The 18405-nt window shown below is 45.9% G+C and overlaps 1 protein-coding gene across 1 annotated transcript in view; it reads left to right on the top strand.

Annotated features, from left to right (window-relative positions):
• The window catches only part of LRP4 (LDL receptor related protein 4), an 88856-nt gene that overhangs the window by 49231 nt on the left and 21220 nt on the right, over positions 1 to 18405 (top strand). The window contains exons 4-16 of the mRNA XM_085305428.1: positions 5969 to 6085; positions 8138 to 8251; positions 8724 to 8840; positions 11278 to 11406; positions 11750 to 11869; positions 12006 to 12131; positions 14330 to 14455; positions 14910 to 15044; positions 15193 to 15318; positions 16274 to 16504; positions 16794 to 16950; positions 17304 to 17521; positions 17862 to 18038. Of these exons, the coding sequence (XP_085161554.1) occupies positions 5969 to 6085; positions 8138 to 8251; positions 8724 to 8840; positions 11278 to 11406; positions 11750 to 11869; positions 12006 to 12131; positions 14330 to 14455; positions 14910 to 15044; positions 15193 to 15318; positions 16274 to 16504; positions 16794 to 16950; positions 17304 to 17521; positions 17862 to 18038 (1893 nt within the window). The remainder of the gene's footprint in view (positions 1 to 5968; positions 6086 to 8137; positions 8252 to 8723; positions 8841 to 11277; positions 11407 to 11749; positions 11870 to 12005; positions 12132 to 14329; positions 14456 to 14909; positions 15045 to 15192; positions 15319 to 16273; positions 16505 to 16793; positions 16951 to 17303; positions 17522 to 17861; positions 18039 to 18405) is intronic.

Genomic DNA, 18405 nt, shown 5'->3' on the forward strand with positions numbered 1-18405 from the left:
CCTGTTTACTGTTCCTTGTGAGTAAAGTTTATCTCATTACCTAGATATTTTATTTGACTTGGTATATGTGTGCTTCCTTTAGAAGGCATCACAACTGATGCGTTGCCCCCTCAGGTGTAGCCTTTGTGATCAGAGAGTTGTGAAAGACTGCGTGCTGATACCTTGTAGTAGTTTGTTTAATTTGCCARCAGCATACTGTTGTTCAGTGGTTCTGCTCAGCAGTGCTATTGAAGATAGGATTTTCTGTAATTTCGGAACTAAATTTTCCAAAATACGGTTGGTGAAAGGTGGTGACTCCTGTTTCTTCCCAAGGGTGGACTGATGTCCTTTATTCTTGTCTCTGGAACTATTGCCCACTATGCTGCAGATCTCAGCAGCAAACAGATCTGTTTGTGTGTATGTACATGTGCACACATGTAGCTATGTGTGGATATGAGAAACTTCAGCTGAAGAGTTGCACAGTGAGATGTTTCTGTGATGCTTGGGGCCAATCTGCAGTTGTTTCTAATGTAGATGGCATGAAAATATTTTCTGTTTATTTTTAAATTAGCTTCTTGTTCTTCACCTGACCAAGAGGTTATCTGTGTAAACAAGCAGTGCTATTCAAACTGATGTGCTCTGAACTCTGAACACTGGTCACTCAGTAGTGTCCTTGGGTATAAAGCAACCTGGTCACTGTAGGCAACAGGGCTGACGTGTTCAAAGGACAGTGGGACGTGATTCGCTCTGCGTTCCACCTTATAAACTTCCCCTTGCCCTTTCCCTTCCCACCCCCCTTTGCTTGGCCATAAAAGAGCTCCCTGTGTAATAGGAGTTGGGAGAGGGGGAGGAACAGCAGGCCTATGATAGACCTAGCTTTGCTGAAACCTTGGATGATGTCCAGCATGACCATACTGAAGGATGAGCTCAGGGAAATGGTTGGAAGTTCAAAGACCTTTTTGTGGCACTTACTGTCAGTTGACAAATGTGCTCTCTTGAGCGGTTGCTGGCCAGTTTAGATCTTACTGCAGATCCCTCTTCCTTGTACTTGTTCCCCACCCAGTATCTCTGTTCTGCCTATGGAGTTGCTGCCCTTCTGTGCATTTGTCTGTCTTCAGCTGTGTCCTAGGACTTGCCTTTGCTCATCCTTTTAAAGAAAGCATTGTGGCTCTGTACAGGTGTGGAGATCAGGCTGGAATTGAATGGGGAAGGGGAAATGAGGCTTAGCTGTGTTTACCGCTGCATTACCWAATCCTGCTATGCATAGTAATGAGAATATGCTAGTGCGGTCTGTGATTCCTCAGTGGAAGAACTGCCTCTGAAGGACTTCACAGAATCACAGAATGGGTAAGGTTGGAAGGGACCTCTGGAGATCTTCTAGTCCAACCCCCCTGCTCAAGCAGGGTCACCTAGAGCATGTTAGACGGGATCATGTCCAGGTGGGTTTTGAATATCTCCGGAGAAGGAGACTCCACAACCTCTCTGGGCAACCTGTTCCAGGGCTCTGTCACCCTCACAGTGAAGAAATTCCCCCTCACGTTCAGGCAGAACTTCCTGTGTTTTAGTTAGTGCCCGTTGCSTCTTGTCCTGTCACATTGCAGCACTGAAAAGAATTCCCCATTGCCTTGACACCCTCCTTTCAGATACTTATTGATAAGATTCCCCCTCAGTCTTCTCTTCCTCAGGCTGAAGAGGCCCAGCTCTCGCAGCCGTTCCTCATAGGGCAGGTGCTGCAGCCCTCTGATCATCTTTGTAGCCCTATGCTGGACTCCCTCCAGTAGCTCCATGTCTCTCTTGCACTGGGGAGCCCAGAACTGGACACAGTACTTGATGAGGCCTCTCCGGGACTGCGTAGAGGGGCAGGATCACCTCTCTTGACCTGCTGGCAACACTCTTCCTAATGCACCTTGGGATCCCATTGGCCTTCCTGGCCACAAGGGCACCTTGCTGGTTCACGGTCAACTTGCCATCCACCAGCACTCCCAGGTCCTTCTCTGCAGAGCTGCTCTCCAGCAGGTCAGCCCCCAGCCTGTACTGGTACATGGAGTTATTTCTCCTTAGGTGCAGGGCCCTGCACTTGCCTTTGTTGAACCTCATGAGGTTCCTCTCTGCCCAACTCTCCAAACTGTCCAGGCTTGCAGCTTTCCTGGGAAAAAATAAATATCCTTAATTTTACATGAGGGCAAAAAGGAGATAAAGAGATAGGACTGTCCCACGGTCATGCAAAAGTCAATAACCAATGCTGGGAAGAGAACACTGGGGTTCTGTTTTCCAGTCTTCTGTTAATTCAGTTTGTTCAGAAGGGTCTTACTCCCAAAATGGCAATGAAGGAGCCTGGCAGAAGTTCTTACTGCTTACTTTGTATTGTCATGTACTTTTCTCCAGACCATAGGAGGAAGAGCATGGAACTGTGGCTTTTGAAACTAGTAAAAGCAGTAAAATGCATTTGTCAAAATGTATAGCTGTTCCATGACATCACGACAAAACAGTGGAGGTTGGTTGAATCCTATACTGTGCGTTTTCCTAAGTGCGACCTTTTAACGTTTGAATTTCCTCTTAACTTTTAAATTTCCAAACAGATTGTTTGGACGTATTTATAACARCATTAAACATTAACTCTGGGTTAGTGTTATGCCTTCAGCTTTAACTCCTTATGAATATACTTGTAAAACCATGAAATAATAAATGACCAACAGAAGAGCTGAATAATATTAATAATCCCAGAACAAAAGGCTTTACAGTGAAACTGAATCCTGACACGTTTAGAACGAATAGAAGAAAAYGCAGGAATGTTTCAGTGTAGAGACAGTTTGCTCTTTAATGTCAAGAAGGGATTGTGGATTAGGGATGAAAAGAGCTGGGAAGAGGAGGTTAGGGAAAAACTTCTCCYGTATGAAAGCTGTTCCCAGAATCTTTTGCATTTGCCTTCAAAGCATCTGCTTCTGAACATTATTAGATTCAGGTTACCAGTTTACGTGGATCGCTGGCCTGATCTCATTGGCAGTTCCTATACTTTGTGAAATTTCAGGCTTCATTCATTAGCTTTTTGTCTTAAGTGGGTTTGTATTTTTTTTTTTTCTTTTTGTTTCTCCTCTAAAGCAGAGCTCCTGTTGAAGGGGATTTATCTTCCCCCTGGTGTTGTCTGGGCTGGCACACAGTTGCTGTCTGCTGGGGTGGGAATTAGGTCCTTTTTTGTATGTGGCAGTTTGTGTCTTGCTCTCTTCACCCTGCTCTCCCCTCCCCTGCTCTTGAATCTCCATTTTTCATATTTAGGGAGAGTATGAAATTGGCTGAACTGCTCCCTGGAGGGGTGGAATTTCATTTTGTGTAGTTACCTCATGAAGAGATGCAGCAGTTCAATGGGATAATGGTGTCAGCTCTGAACCAGTGCTAATGTCCTAACCCTCTGGGAGCTTGAAGAATTCTCCCCTGGAGAGTCAGCATGCAAATTCCCTTCCAGGCGGCTCCTGTGCAGTCCTTTGGTGATTAGTCACGCTGGGACTAGGGAGAACAGACAGAAAAGCATATGCGAGGGGGGATGGTCTTAGTCCTGAAGCTGCAGCTGAGGCCAGGAAAGGTTTGCTCAGTGTGCAATGTATGGAAGTTGCACTTGAGAGAGAGGGGGCTGATCTGAGAGACTGACACTCTGAATCTAAAAATCTGTCTTGGTTCTGTTTGGAAGCAGAGTTTGAGAGGTAGAATATTTTCCCCCTTTGTCTGCTCTGGGGAAGAAGAAGGATAAGGTCCTTCTGCATTTCAGTGCAGCTAAACTGGGATGCTAAGAGAGAACACCATGCAGGCAAATGGGTTAGCAATTGGAAGACCTGGATACTGTCAGATCTGTGGTGTACAAATATAGATTTGTGTGCCTCTTTCTTCTTTATACCTCTCCAAGGACTAGAAGGGGCTAGATCTGGTCTGGACATGTCTGCATGGTGCATCTTGGAAGTGATAGGAAGGGCGTTTTCCCAAGATCTAGTGCCAGATTGGATGTGTTGTCATCTAATGCAGTGTTCAGTACTATCTGCAGTGACATTGTCGCTACACCAAAAAGGTAACATTTYGCTTCTGAGACCTGCTTTACAGGATGCTTTTATTTAGATTTGTTTTATGTATCCTCTCCAATTTTCATCTGGTTGCAGCTTGTTGTATCCCTTTTGTAAGATCCCACCTTGGGGTGAGGGAGATGTCTATTACAGAAGGTCTTGTCAGTGATGGTGGTGAAATGAGAGCTCGGATTTTACTATCTGCCAGCTGTGAATTCTGTCTGTGCCTTGTCCTATGTTAAGTGCAGAAGGAAGTCTTGCTCTCCTCAGGTTTCTCTTCACTGGAAAGGGCCATTTAGGAAAGGATAGTACTGCCGTAAAATTCAGTGACAAATCAAATCTCRTGCAAATACCTGAGAATACTCAGAGTTTGGGCAAATGATGAAAAATAGGAGGCCAGGAGCTGTGGCCAATTGGTCAAAGCTGCACAGTTGGCACTTGCAGTATGTAATCTCGGATGTGTAGAAATCCTTACCCAGCAAAGAGAGTGAGAGTGTATTGTATTCAGAGATTTCCGTTTTGGAATTACAGGTACAGAGATGCCTATGGCTCCACTATTGCAGGAATAGCTAGGGAGATAATCCAAATTTACTGTTAGGAAGAGGAAAAGTGTGTGTCTGTTTGAGCAGGTCTGGACTTAACTACGCTAGTGTGTTCTTCAGGTGGGAGGCTTTTAGGATAGATACTTTACAACAAGTTCTCCAACATTTCTTACGAAGAGCTGTGTGCGATTCTGCCTAGCCTCATCCATGCTGCTTTCACAGGACGTTGGCAACAATCCTTGGCTCAGGGGAAGTGGAGGGTTGAGAAAGCTACAAAAGCTGAAAATGTGACTGTTTGCTCTCCTTACTAAATCCTCCCTGTCTGTGTGGCTGCTGTTTTCACCTTCTCCTCCCCCCCATCCCCCCACACACACATACACTCCCACCTCTGGAATAGTGTTGGCAGGGAAAGACATAGTAGCATAGCAGAACAGGGCTGGCCCACCTGGTGAGGGATGGGAGATGCTTGTCGGCAAGCTGGGCTGGGATGAAAGGGTTTCAGGCACTAGCTGCTCCAGCTTGTTCCCCTTTGCATCCAGCTAGTGTTGTTTTTTGGAGAACACACCTGTCAGGAGCAGAGTCATGTGCAGCCCCTTCCGTACCACAGCTGGCAGTACTTGAAAGTGTGAACCTCCTGTGGTTGAGCATTTCCCTCATCTGCGAGGGGGAGGACAAGAAGGATAAGGCTGATGCTCCCCCTTGAATTTCAGCTTTGTGGCTTCAGGCCTCTTTGAACGCAGTGGAGTTGTGGTTGCACTCGATTGCCAGCAGGCTCCTGTGTTGGCAAATACCCTGTGTCTGTCCCTCTCCCCTGCCCCTTCTGAAGACCTCTAGCAGAGTGTGGGCCCCTGTGCACATACCTGGGGCACGGCGAACTACCCTCAACAGTGGATTCCTGACTCTAAGCTTCTCCTTACAAGTTCTTCAGTCAACCATGCTGATAGAGTCTCCTTGCTGAACCATACATTATGGCATGTGCCTTGCAAAATGCTGCGCCCAAAATGCTTCTGATRGTTCCTCACCCTAAAGAACACACTGTTTAGTAGGAACAGAGCACGGTGGGAAGCACACAGGAAAATGTTGTTAATGTATTTTTGCTCTTTATAAAAACAACAGTTATGAGATGATAACAGGCTGGGGAATGAAAATAAGGAACTCGGTGGGGAATTGTGGCTGCTACTTTGTGGTGGAAAGGTCAGTGCTCCTCTGGGGAAGAGAGACTGCCAAGCTACTGACCTATTGTGGCCCCTCCATCAGAGGCATGGTTTTTCCTGATGACTTGAAATTTCACATCTTTGTTTCTAAGAGGTGTAGTCCCCTTCCTCCAAGAGCAAAGGAGCTTCCCTTACAGGAAGGAAGCTGGCTGCAGCTCCATAGTGAGATATTTCTTTGCTGTTGCAGTGCTGCCCACCTGCTCTCCTTTGGACTTCCACTGCGACAATGGGAAGTGTATCCGCCGTTCGTGGGTCTGTGACGGAGACAACGACTGTGAGGATGATTCTGATGAACAGGACTGCCGTAAGTCATCTCTCTGGGGGGATCGGGTGGGTGTGGTCCCTGCCTGCCATAGCAGGGGGAAGTTAACTCTTTGTTGTAGGAATGTAAGAATTGATCCACTGATTCAGTCCTTTGGCTTGTAGAAACTCTATCCTGCCTCTGACAGAGGTGACTACCTGATGTCTCAAAGCAAGGAGGCGCTGCTGCTGCCTTGGCTGCTGGCTTGCTGTTCAGCTCTGTGTCCTGGGGGAGGGGATGCCTCTCTGTCCAGCTGGAGAACAGTTTATACCCTGCAGCCCGGTAGTTAATGTCCCATGAAGCACTTCCCCAAGTGCACTCCTGTGTGTGGAAATGCCTAACCCCTTCCAACTGAACTGCCTGTCTGGCTGACTTCCTGTGGCTTCAGGTTCCACTGTCTGACTTTTCTGCTGTGCAGAGCTGTCCCCAGTGTCCTCTCTCTTCAGACAGAAATCCCTGAGGAGAGGTGCTGTAGGGATGCTGCCTGTATAGAGATGGGTTACCTGAAAGCTAATGGTCTGCCACGATGGGAGGCCCAACTTTAAAAGACATGCTCTGGTGGGCCACTAGCTGTAGGCACACCTACGGCTACTCTTATGCCTGTAAAGCTGATTAAAATTGAGAGAATTTTGCCTGTGCTATTGGAACTCAGCCCCATCCTTTCCCCTTTGTGCTGAGGACAAGGGTTACTTGTGATTGACTTTCATTAGCAAAGGGTGTTCAGGGATACAGCTTCCCTTTCCTGCAACAAATCAGCCAGTCTGTCCTTGGCAGCACGTGCCGGAGAGCCAGTCTGTTATGTAGCACTTGAGCTTCAGCTTCTCTGAGACTGCACTTGTTGCTAGGGCTGGCATGAAGCTACAGTTAGGAGCAGAGCTGTTTTGCTGTCATGTAGTGATGCTTGCAGCTACTTAATAGGTGTTGTGCTGCAGCCCTTGAATTCTGCAAAAATTGCATGCATGGTGTTCCAGAGTGGCCCTGATAGAAGACCCACATCTCAAGAAAAAAGAAAATAAAGGTCTTGTCTGTAAAGTATCCCGTGTCATTTTAGGAATTCACGCAATACTTGAATGGGAATTAATTCACTTATCAGTGGGTATGCCCCTGATCTTTCTCATCCTTTTGGGTAAAGGGCTGGAGAAGCAGAGGTTTGACATCCTGTGTGATGCTGTGTATGACAGGACTAAGCTCAGTTCTTCCAGTCTCTCTTCAGTGGTTCTCCTGAAACAAAAGGTAGATAGATCTGGGTGTGTTCAGTCTTCTGTTTCTCAGAACAGGTTAGAGTGCCCTCATATGTAAGGCAACAGTGGAAAAAGGTGTGATCAGAAGATTCAGAGACTATTGAAAGGGAGAAGGCAAGGCTCAGTAAATAAGAGACTTCTGGAGAGTTGTCCAGACTAGGTGCTTACCATAAAAGGGTTTCCCTTGGATGAGCACCCGGGTCCTCAGCTGCTAATTTTGCAGTCCCTTTCCCTTCCATGCTGGCCTGCAGACAAACCTCTGTAAAAGTCTGACAAAGAGCATGGAATGAAGTTGTAAATACTGGAGAGTTGGGATGGGGAAGTTTAAACTTCTCTCTTTTCAGTGAATTTTTCCTTTCATTTGAAGATAGCTTTGGCATTGTTGTGAAAAGAAGGTGGAGCTATAATTTGACTAGCAAGTATTTGTTTGGTAATAATAGGACCTATTCATTTCTTTTAAAAGTGGCCTGGGTTGCTTTTTGGTGCAGGGATCTCTTAAGCTTGGCTTGGGGTTGCGCAAGAATCCTAGCACAAGGTGGGTGGCTCTGTTGCTCTGTTCCAGAAGCCTCTTTCCAGCCATGTTCTTGAGTTTTAGGGCCTGTTGTACTGGTGACTAGCAGTTGGAGTGGAAGAGAGTCACTTAAGGAATCTGACTTTGCCCACTTGATATTATTAGGGGAAGGGAAATGAACACTCCAGCGTGGTGGTGTCCTTGGAAGAGGATGTTGCTCCATTTGTGACATGCGATCGACTTGATGTTCTGCAAAGTGAATCTTGTCTTGCCTTCAGCTTACTCTCTGTTGTGTCCCTGCAGCACCACGAGAATGTGAGGAAGATGAATTCTCCTGTCAGAATGGATACTGCATCCGTAGCCTGTGGCACTGTGATGGTGATAATGACTGTGGTGACAACAGCGATGAACAGTGTGGTGAGTAATGTGGCCTTGCCAATGCAATGAATGACAATATCGGCCACCTGGCCTGCCAGTGCTTGCAAAAGGGTTGCACAGGCTCCTACGTGGACAGTTTTGTGATTCCCCTTTAGCACAGCAAGGGCTTGCAGCTGGCTTGTCTGGACTGGCCCTGTGGGCCATCCCTTCCCATAGATGGCTACTTGTGATATGAGGCTGTGAGGCTCACCTACCAGATGAAAATGGCTTGAGATTTATTACTCCTTGACATGGCACTGTGAATTCCCATGGATTCCTTTAAATCCATCACTCTGCACCAGCTAAATGAACATTGATGGGTTTGTCCAGGTACTGCATGACATGGGCATGTTAGGTTTAATGGGCAATCTTGTTGTTTGAGGGCACCCTGGGAGCTTCAGAAGCATGATATGGTCGTTTTCCTGGATACACAGAGGAAAGTCAAGGCTTGATTTGCATTGTGTCTCGGCAGATATGAGAAAGTGCTCAGAGAAGGAGTTTCGCTGCAGTGATGGTAGCTGCATAGCTGAGCATTGGTTCTGTGATGGTGATACAGACTGCAAGGATGGCTCAGATGAAGAGAATTGCCGTAAGTACTGTTTGCTKTGTAACCACAGGAAATAGCCTTTTGGACCTGCTACTGTCTTGGGGTTTGGCATCTTTTCTGCAGAAGTGATCAGAAACGAATTAGTCCTGCCTGTACAGGCAGCTATGCTATCTTCAGTTGTCTTATCTACCTCAGCGGGGGGGCATAAGAGGATGGTGTGTCTCTTGTACTACCTTGCAGAAATACTTGGGACTGTTCCTAGCTGCTTTTCTCTTTCTTCCCAAGGCAGTGTGACCTTTAGCCAGAGCAGGGAGCTTATGTTCTAGTAAATACAGCTCTATATTAAACTATGGAAGCTGAAAGGCACAGGGGAAGGGGAGAAAGCTATTCCCTTCTTTATTCTCTTGTCTTGTTCCTGCTAGAAATTTTTGGGGAGCTCTGCCCGTTCACAGCATCCTTAGAGAATGCACATCCCCAGCTCATGCTGCGAGAGCTGCCTGCCATGCCAACCTCTTCTCACTCAGACGCTTTACTCAGGACTGTGTCCAATAAGGACCAGTATGATGAGTGAGCTGGAAGCTGGTTTGGCTGATGGAGATGGGGGGTGCTTTGAGAGCCCGCAACAGTTGTTTTATGTCCCACCTTCACAGGCTTGTAGCAAGTGGGACAGGAGCCTATTATGTCCCTTACTAACCCGTGCTGCCCCTCTCTCATGTCCCTGAGCAGCAGTTAGTGTCTGTGGAAGTTGCAGTGGTCCCTTCCCCCACCCTGCTCTCAAAGGCATTTGGCAGAATTTGTTCTAGATAGCAGGAAACTTCAAAAGGCTCTGGGAGGGAGATCAGGACCGCCAGCTCCTGAAGGGCAGGGGGAGTGGATGCATGGGGGAGTTGTCTTTTATCTCTCCAGATAATGAGAGTTGGCAGGGAGCCAGGGGCTGCAAACATTTCTAAGCCAGAAAGGGCTCTGAGAGGAAACCAGCCTTGCTCCCTCTCTTTTCCTCTTCTCTCCTTTCTCCCTGCCTTGCCTGCTACTTCCCTGCAGGCCAAGATAAGCCCTGGGGAGGGGAGGGGAGGGGGGATGTTTCAACCTTGCCCCTATAGGGGTGTGGGGACAGCAAGAATTGGTGCCCCCCTCAAAAAAAAAGCTGCAATGCTTCTCAGATCCTGGCTAGCTGTTTTCTATACTCTGTAAGACATTTTAAGTATAGGCGCTTTGCTAAGAAGCTCAGTTTGGTTACCTCCCTCTCTCTTCTTACTGTCTTCCATGGGGTTTCCATCTTTGTCTTCAGTCCTGCCTCTTTGTTCATCTAGGACAAGGTGGGACCACTCTGTTCTTTTCTTGTTGGCAGATATTTGTTTTGTTTTTACATTTGAATAACACTAAAATGCCTCGTAATGTGTGCCTCACCAAAGGAATCTGAAAGGTTTGTTTGGGTCTCCTCAAGAAGAAAATGTAGTCAGTGACTTAAATTCTTATTCAGTATTTGGTCACTGGACGTTTGCTGAACAGGATCTCTGAACTGCCTACCTCTTGCCTCTGCCCTCTGCTTTAGGCTGAAGATGCAGGCATGACTAATGTTCCAGGTTCTGTCAGTCTTTTTCTTTTTTTTTCATGGATTTATTATTTGAGCTCCTCAGCTGAAGACTGAGTGTATGTACTGAAACATGCAATTCATTCTCTGGACAGTGTGAGAAGAGGTATCAGAATCTGTCCTGTAGGACTTGGATATTTTTCATCACTTTCCACATAGTGTACTGCTGAATAGAGAACAGTGGGGAGATCGTTGACTGTTACTTTGCTGGCCTCTGCCCAGGGTCATCTGTCTAACAGTACTCCTTATTGATAAGTCAAAATTTGTTTTGGCCTCAAAGATCAGGTACAGACCTGGGCACCTTGATGCTTCCTTTTCTCTTCAAATGCTTAATTTTGTTAAAATTTTAAAGGAATTGTTCCATTATGTTTCTATATTTTGATCTCACACTCTGACATACCTCAATCCAATACAGAGCTACCCCAAAGAATAGCTTTATTTTTCCTTCCTTTTTTTTTTATCTGCTTTTTTGAGGCTTAATAAACAATTTAAACTTTTTCCAGAGGGCACTAAGCCATAGTATCTTTAATGTAAGACAGAAAAAGGATCCTTTAATGTAAGATAGAAGACGACACTTCTAGATCCTCTTTCTAGCTTTACCATCATCCTTTTATTTCTGCATAGCTGCTTCCTCATCTACAGCTTACTGTCTCTTGGAAGGTTTGTGTTGTATAGTAACATCCTATGTAAGTTTTTTAGTGGGTTGACAACCAACATTCAAGTTCCTCTCTGTAATGCAGGTCACATAGAGGTATGCAGCAGTGGCTAGTAATTTTGACCACTTTTGCAGTGAATGCTTGTTAGTCCATTATTAGGTTGAAGAAGGTAACATCTAAACTGGATTGTGGTCTGTCACCCCAGATGTGTTTCCTGTTATTCCTTTGTTAGCATCAGACGTTCCAGCTGCCACCTGCAGCTTGGAGGAGTTCCAGTGTGCATATGGACGCTGCATCTTGGACATCTACCACTGTGACGGGGATGATGACTGTGGGGACTGGTCTGATGAATCTGATTGCTGTAAGTTAGTACAAGGTGATATACTGGTTCAAGCATCTGACTTGCAAACCTAAATGGATCTAGCATTGACTGGGGGAAGGGCTGCTGTGTAGACAGGTGTCTAGAGGTGACACACAAACTGGTTCTTTCATTTTTGTATTTTCTAATGCAGGATTGTGGGGAGTGTTGGTGGGAGTTCCTGTGTAGTCAGGGCACTTCCATATACAAGAATTGAAACCCTTTCACAAGGGGTCTTTTCAGAACCAAGTTCTATGACAGTGAAGCACAAAGATGGCACTGAGGAATTTTTGGGGATGTTTCTTTAGTCTGAATTTGTTCTTTATATTCTTTACTGTCTCTACAGCATCTCACCAGCCATGTCGCTCTGGGGAGTTTATGTGCAACAGTGGCTTGTGCATTAATGCTGGCTGGAGGTGTGATGGAGACTTTGACTGTGATGACCAGTCAGATGAGAGAAACTGCAGTGAGTGCTGGGGATTGGTGGGAGTGTTCGGTTTCTGTAGATGCAAGACTGTGTGGGGGAGCATTAGCTTTGGAATAGGTCTCTTTAGATCCTCCTTGCTTATCTAATTGTCTCTCTCTTTTTTTTTTTTCCTCAGCTACATCTATGTGCACTGCTGACCAGTTCCGCTGTAGATCAGGGCGCTGTGTCCGTCTCTCCTGGCGTTGTGATGGGGAAGATGACTGCTCTGACAACAGTGATGAGGAGAACTGTGAGAACACAGGTACGGCCTGCTGCATTGCTGCTTGTAGCTAATGTTTCCATCTTGGAGGCAGTAGGTGGTGAAATCCTGGATGACTTAATTGAGTTCAACCTAGACTGTTCATGTTTCCCAAAGCACAGTATCTGTAGGCTATAGTCTAGACTCGCAAACAGATCTGGATCTGTATGCTTAAACTAACTTAAGTAGTAGTGTTTTCTGGTCAAATACTAGATCCCTGTATCTTCCTAACCTGTCCACACATTATGGATTACCACATATGTCTGATACAATTCCATTCAGACTTTGAAACACTAATAGTGTGTGTCAAATTGTTACCCATGTCTGATGGACTGAGTTTAACTCGTTTCTTCACAAAATTTTGAGATAGCTTTAGTACTGCCACATGAAGTTGCCAAGTGATTCTATAAGGGAATAGAATCAAAACAGGCATTTAATGAAAATGAAAGATAGAGACTTTATTCTAGAGATAAAGGGTGCAAGCCACTTTCAAGCATTTGCTCGGGAGCCTCTCTTCCTGTTTCTAGCAATCATCTCACATATAGCCATTCTTTCATAAAATGGTTAATATGGAGAAGAGAAGGGTTTCAACAGATCCTAATGTTGTAGTGGCCCTCAAGGAATGTCTRAAGTCTTCCATTTTCCTTAGTTCCTCCAGGATATCTGAAGGCCTTGCTGAGGCAAGTGTGTACTGGTCAGTGAGTTCCTCCCAGTGAGTAGAGCCCAAGTGTTCATACTGATGATTCTACATCTGTGTATTTTATTGAGTTGAAGGGTGATGAAAGGGTTTTGTAAAATTATGCCCATTGTTCGGGCCTGTTGGAGATGGGATAGGACTGTTGCACAAAAAGAGATGAGCTCAGAGGGTCTGGAGAGGCACACTTTGTAGTGATTTGAGAGCTGATGCTCTAGATCTGTCAGCTGTCATGAGCATCAGTGTGCAGAGATGGTGCTGATCCTGAAAACAGGAATTGTACTAACAGGCAAGGTGATAACCCGATTGTCTTCATGCTGATAACTGAGGTATTGAAAACAAACATTGAAAGAATAGTTGCAGCCCAGAAGCCCAGTCAAACTTCCAGGGTCACTGAAATTCAAACAAAGTAAGGGGGCGAAAAAAAGCAGGGAAAAAGTAACAGAGTTTCCAGTCCTAGCAGAATGTGTACTGGCTTGTCTGGTAAGAAGTAGTGCATTCTATTAGTGTCTGTAGCAAGAGTTTAAAAACCTATGTCATCTCTGATACTTTATCATGTATGGTGAGAAAATTCCTAGGGCATTAGGAGATCAGCTCATGTAAAGATCTTTATGGTCATTATGACAAATGCAATTCAAGTTTCAGAATCCTTCATATAAACCCGCTTACGTGCTCTGAAAAGTGAATTTCTGTGTGGTTCATTTTCCAGTTAGTGGATCTGTTGGTTCTTACTAGTTCTTGCTCATTGTCTCACAACTGCCCTTTTCCATGCAGCTTACGGACATTCTACCAATCTACTTGTTTTTTCTGTGATTACTGTATTGTTGTGAGAGGGTGGTGATTTAGAAATCACTGAGTTAGCTTGAGAGGTACAAGAAATAAGAGGCAACAGGATAGTGCAATTATCGCTGAAGAATCTCTACAAATGGCATTGCTTTGCTTACAAGAATATTCTGTACAGTCTCCCTGCCAAGAGCAGAAGTTGAAGTGTGTAGCTCATGTGTGAAATCCTGTTCCCGGAGCTCAGATTTCAAGGATGCATATAAATCCCATTCCAAGTCCGTCACAGTGCAGTTAGGGTTGGACAAGACGCTCATTCCTAGGCAGGTTTAAAATCCATAGCCATGCTGGGGTGACATCTCAGATGATTAAAGTCAGAAACTGGCTCCTCTCTGACATGCTGAGGAGAGTTGTGGAATCTGGAACCAAAGGGAATTAAGCCAGGACCTTCCAGTCATTCTGAGAGAAACTAAATAGCTGAACTTCCTGATAAAGCAACGTTAGACTCAATCTGGAGGAGAGTTTGCAGGCCTCTAAATCAGCACAATGATGAGAGGATCACTAAGGGGTACGAGATGAGCTGAATGCAAGGGAAGAGGACCATTGATTTGTGCTCATATGTAATGATTGTAACAAATCTTGGAAAATATTCTGCATCCTTTTCTTTAACCTGACGGTTGTTCCATCAGGTGGCCTGTGTGCTTAATTTTTCCTTTCTCTACTGCAGGAACCCCCCAGTGTGCCCCAGACCAGTTCCTGTGTGAGAACGGACGCTGTATCGGCCAGAGAAAGCTGTGCAATGGTGCAAATGATTGTGGAGACGGCAGTGATGAGAGCCCACATCAAAACTGCCGTGAGTCTTCCAAATTCAGTATTAAGCATAGTCAGAGATGGAGTCAATCTGGTGTTACTGAAGGACATGTGTAGGGAGGGAAGCCCAGATTGCAGTAATGGGAGAGTATGGGTTGAAAACCGAGGCAAATGACTTCTATGATGGTTTTGCCAATTACAGACTGCAGAGAGGGAATAATGGGGAAAAATTACACTCTCGGATGTAAACATTGATTTGCAGAGATGATGAATCCCAAAGCATGTTGTTCCAAGCTCCGTTGTCCAGGTCCCATTTGATGCAGATCCCCTTTGGCTGTGGGCTTCTGGGGAGCATTATGACTAAGAAAAGGCAGCTTAAGTCGCCTTCCCCCTCTTGCTCAGCCTATTTTGAGGGGCAGCGGCTGTCCTAACAGCTGAGGACACAAGCAGCTGCCTTGTGGTTTCAGCTTGGTTATGTTCACACGTTGCTGTCACAGGTCCACGAACAGGGGAGGAAAACTGCAATATCAACAACGGTGGCTGTGCTCAGAAGTGCCAGATGGTACGAGGAATGGTACAGTGCACCTGCCACACAGGTTACAGGCTTCTGGAAGATGGACGATCATGCCAAGGTGGGTCCCTGCTGCTTTGATTTGCTTGGTGTTAATGGTTTTGATAGGGTGTAAATCACATTATGAAAGCAGAAACAAGCTATCAGTGATGTTTCCTGGTGTGCTGATGATATAGTAGTAACTTTGTCCCATTGTCTGCAACATGCAGATGTGAATGAATGTGCGGAGGAGGGTTACTGCAGCCAAGGCTGTACCAACAGTGAAGGAGGCTTCCAGTGCTGGTGTGAGCAAGGCTACGAGCTGCGGCCTGACAAGCGCAGCTGCAAAGCTCTAGGTAAAGAGCCTTTCGTGTGTCCATGTGTGTGTATTGACCCAGTTCTCCTGATTTTGTCTTTAATGCTTCATTGACAGCATTGTTCTGTTCACCAAGCCAATATGTGAGGCAGAAGAAATACTCAGGTTTGTATTAGATCTGGACAGGTTGTCAGCAAATGCCTTTAGAATTTTTTTACAATTTTGACCATGGAGAGGCATTTTAGTGTTTCCTTTCCTCTCTGACAGGACAACCCTGCTTTTTTTTCTTTCTTTTCTTTTTTTTTTCCCTTCCCTAGTCCCTTACTACCTTGCCATTCCTGGTGACCCATACTCTGGGATAGAAACAGCATTCTACCTCAGATGCTTTCTTGTCAGTCTGGTTGTATAACACTTCCTTGCCCTGATTTGACCTTTGTTTATCACTAGTCCTGAATGCTGTGAGTGGCTGCTGTATGGACACCTGGTGTTTTTAAGGGCATCCATACATTTAACTTGACTTCTCAGCTTCCCTAATGTAACTYGTAAAAGATTTTGGATTTTTGTTTCCAGTGGAAATGTCTACTGAGCAGACTTCAACTGTGTGTGTCTTGCCTTGACAGTAAGCTGTGTAGAAGGTGTAGTAGAACATATGGGTTTGTGTGGATGGGAAGTGAATATGGGAAAAGCAAACCACAGCCTAACTGTCAGATGTCTGCTTAGTGGTGTGGCTTCAGAGACTGAGGTGAGATGGGCTCAGGTGGAACGTGGAATGATCAGTTCTTGCTGAGTGAATGTTTGCCAAGTGCTTTGAATCTCCTCGTCTCAGGGTTGGGACTGCATATTTGGAATGTGAAAACTCTCTGATGTGTTTTGTACCTAGGAGTTGACTTCCTGTTGCCAGTACTGCAGAACTATATTCTGGAACTTGAAGGAGAGGGAATGGCAGGCAGGACCCTGTCAAAGTACTCTAATGTTGTCTTCGTATATATCCTCAGGGCCAGAGCCAGTGCTGCTTTTTGCCAATCGGATTGACATCCGACAAGTATTGCCTCATCGCTCAGAGTATACGCTGCTCCTGAACAACCTGGAAAATGCCATTGCTCTTGATTTCCACCACAGCAAGGAGCTGGTGTTCTGGTCTGATGTTACTCTGGACCGCATCATGAGGGCCAACCTGAATGGTAGCAATGTGGAAGAGGTGGTTTCCACAGGGCTGGAGAGCCCAGGTGTGTCACCACAAAAGAGACAAAGGCCTGGGGAACTGGTGATGGTGTGAGAACAGGGATGAATGAGTAGGGAGAAGTGGATACCTGGTGTTCAGAATGGAGTGCATCTCCCTGAGCAAGGGGATGGGCTGAATTAAGTATGTGTAAGATCAGCGTCTCTCTGGAGTTCAGCCTGGTGGTAGGGGGGAAGAAAGACTGAGCTGAGCCTCTCCTGAGGCTAAGATGGGAACTTCTTTCTGGGCAGAGCCTGTTCCTGTTTTCATTTTGTGTAATTCTCTCCTGGAGACAGGTGGACTTGCTATTGACTGGATCCATGACAAATTGTACTGGACAGACTCTGGGACATCTCGAATTGAAGTAGCAAACTTGGATGGCACCCACAGGAAGGTGCTTCTGTGGCAGAACCTGGAGAAGCCACGAGCGATTGCCCTCCATCCTATGGAAGGGTGAGTGGGAATGTGGAGCCTCTGTGAGCCCTCCATACAAAAATGTAAGAGTGAACAATGAAGAGACTGTTCTTGGTCACAAAGGCTTCCTCTGGGCTCAAACCTTTGTTTGGTACCACCAGCTTGTGAAACTAGATGCTGGGGTTTCAGATCTTGAGTTTTTTTCTAGGGTTTTCAGGTTTCACCAGCCTAAAACTGAAGGTTGTTGCCTTGTTAGCTGTCACTTCTCCCATGGCCTAGTCTTATGGTCAAGGTCACAGGGATAATAACTGTTTTGCCCTAGATGGGAAGTGTTGCTTGGTGCAGTGTGTGAGGCATCAGTTTCCTGACCTGTTTCTCYCTGCTTCCTCCAGCACTATCTACTGGACTGATTGGGGCAACACTCCCCGCATTGAGTATTCCAACATGGATGGCTCCAATCGACGCATCATTGCAGATACGCACCTCTTCTGGCCCAATGGACTGACAATTGACTATGCAGGGCATCGAATGTACTGGGTGGATGCCAAACACCATGTCATTGAGAGGGCTGACCTTGATGGGAGGAATAGGAAAGCTGTTATTAGCCAAGGTACTCACTGGAACAGCTCAGTGCCATAAAAAATACAGTAGCATGGAKTAAGTTTCAGAACCGCCTGCTTGAAGGTGGCTGCCACTTCCATGCATGTCTCTCAATTCTTTTACTGGGAGGTGAATTCTGCTGTTGCTGAGGGATGAGCTTTACTATCATCTTCCCAGACTTCCCGTGGACAGGAGAGGGGAAGTGTTTGTTGCTTTGGCGTGAAGTGGATTTAATGGATTGACTGTGCTGAGGCTGAAGAGACAATGGAAAGAGCTTTCCCTTGCCTCTCTGCAAGCCTGAATCCTGTAACACGTGATTGAAATGTCCCTGTAATGGATTTCTATTACAGGCCTCCCACACCCCTTTGCTATCACTGTATTTGAGGACAGTCTTTACTGGACAGACTGGCACACCAAGAGCATCAACAGTGCCAACAAATTCACAGGCAAGAACCAGGAGATCATCCGCAACAAACTCCACTTCCCCATGGACATCCACACGCTGCACCCTCAGCGCCAGCCAGCAGGTAACTGCAGAGAGGGTAGAGACCCAGCTGAGCCACTGGAAGGCTTATAGCTACCATCCAGACTGTTGGCAGGGAGATAACAAGGCTGAACCCAGGACACTGGCACATCCATCACCTCTGTCCTGTTCTCCCATGGAACTTGCTGCATCCAGCCTTTAGCATTAGATCCTTCAGCACCAGGAATCTGGTGGTGGACGTTACTACAGCTCCCCCTGCTGACATTGAGAGTGAATGCTTTTCAATAAGGAATATCTGTGGCTTGTCTACAGGAGCTATTTTGGAAAAAAAAWTTTTGTAAGGATGTGCAAATAATGAGTGACACTTCTGCTACTCCTTTTAAATTACTGTAATCCACTCTGGAAGTCGA

This window comes from Rhea americana, unplaced genomic scaffold (assembly GCF_003343005.1).
Source record: "Rhea americana isolate MKP2758 unplaced genomic scaffold, rheAme1 scaffold_102, whole genome shotgun sequence".
Classification (NCBI taxonomy): Eukaryota; Metazoa; Chordata; class Aves; order Rheiformes; family Rheidae; genus Rhea; species Rhea americana.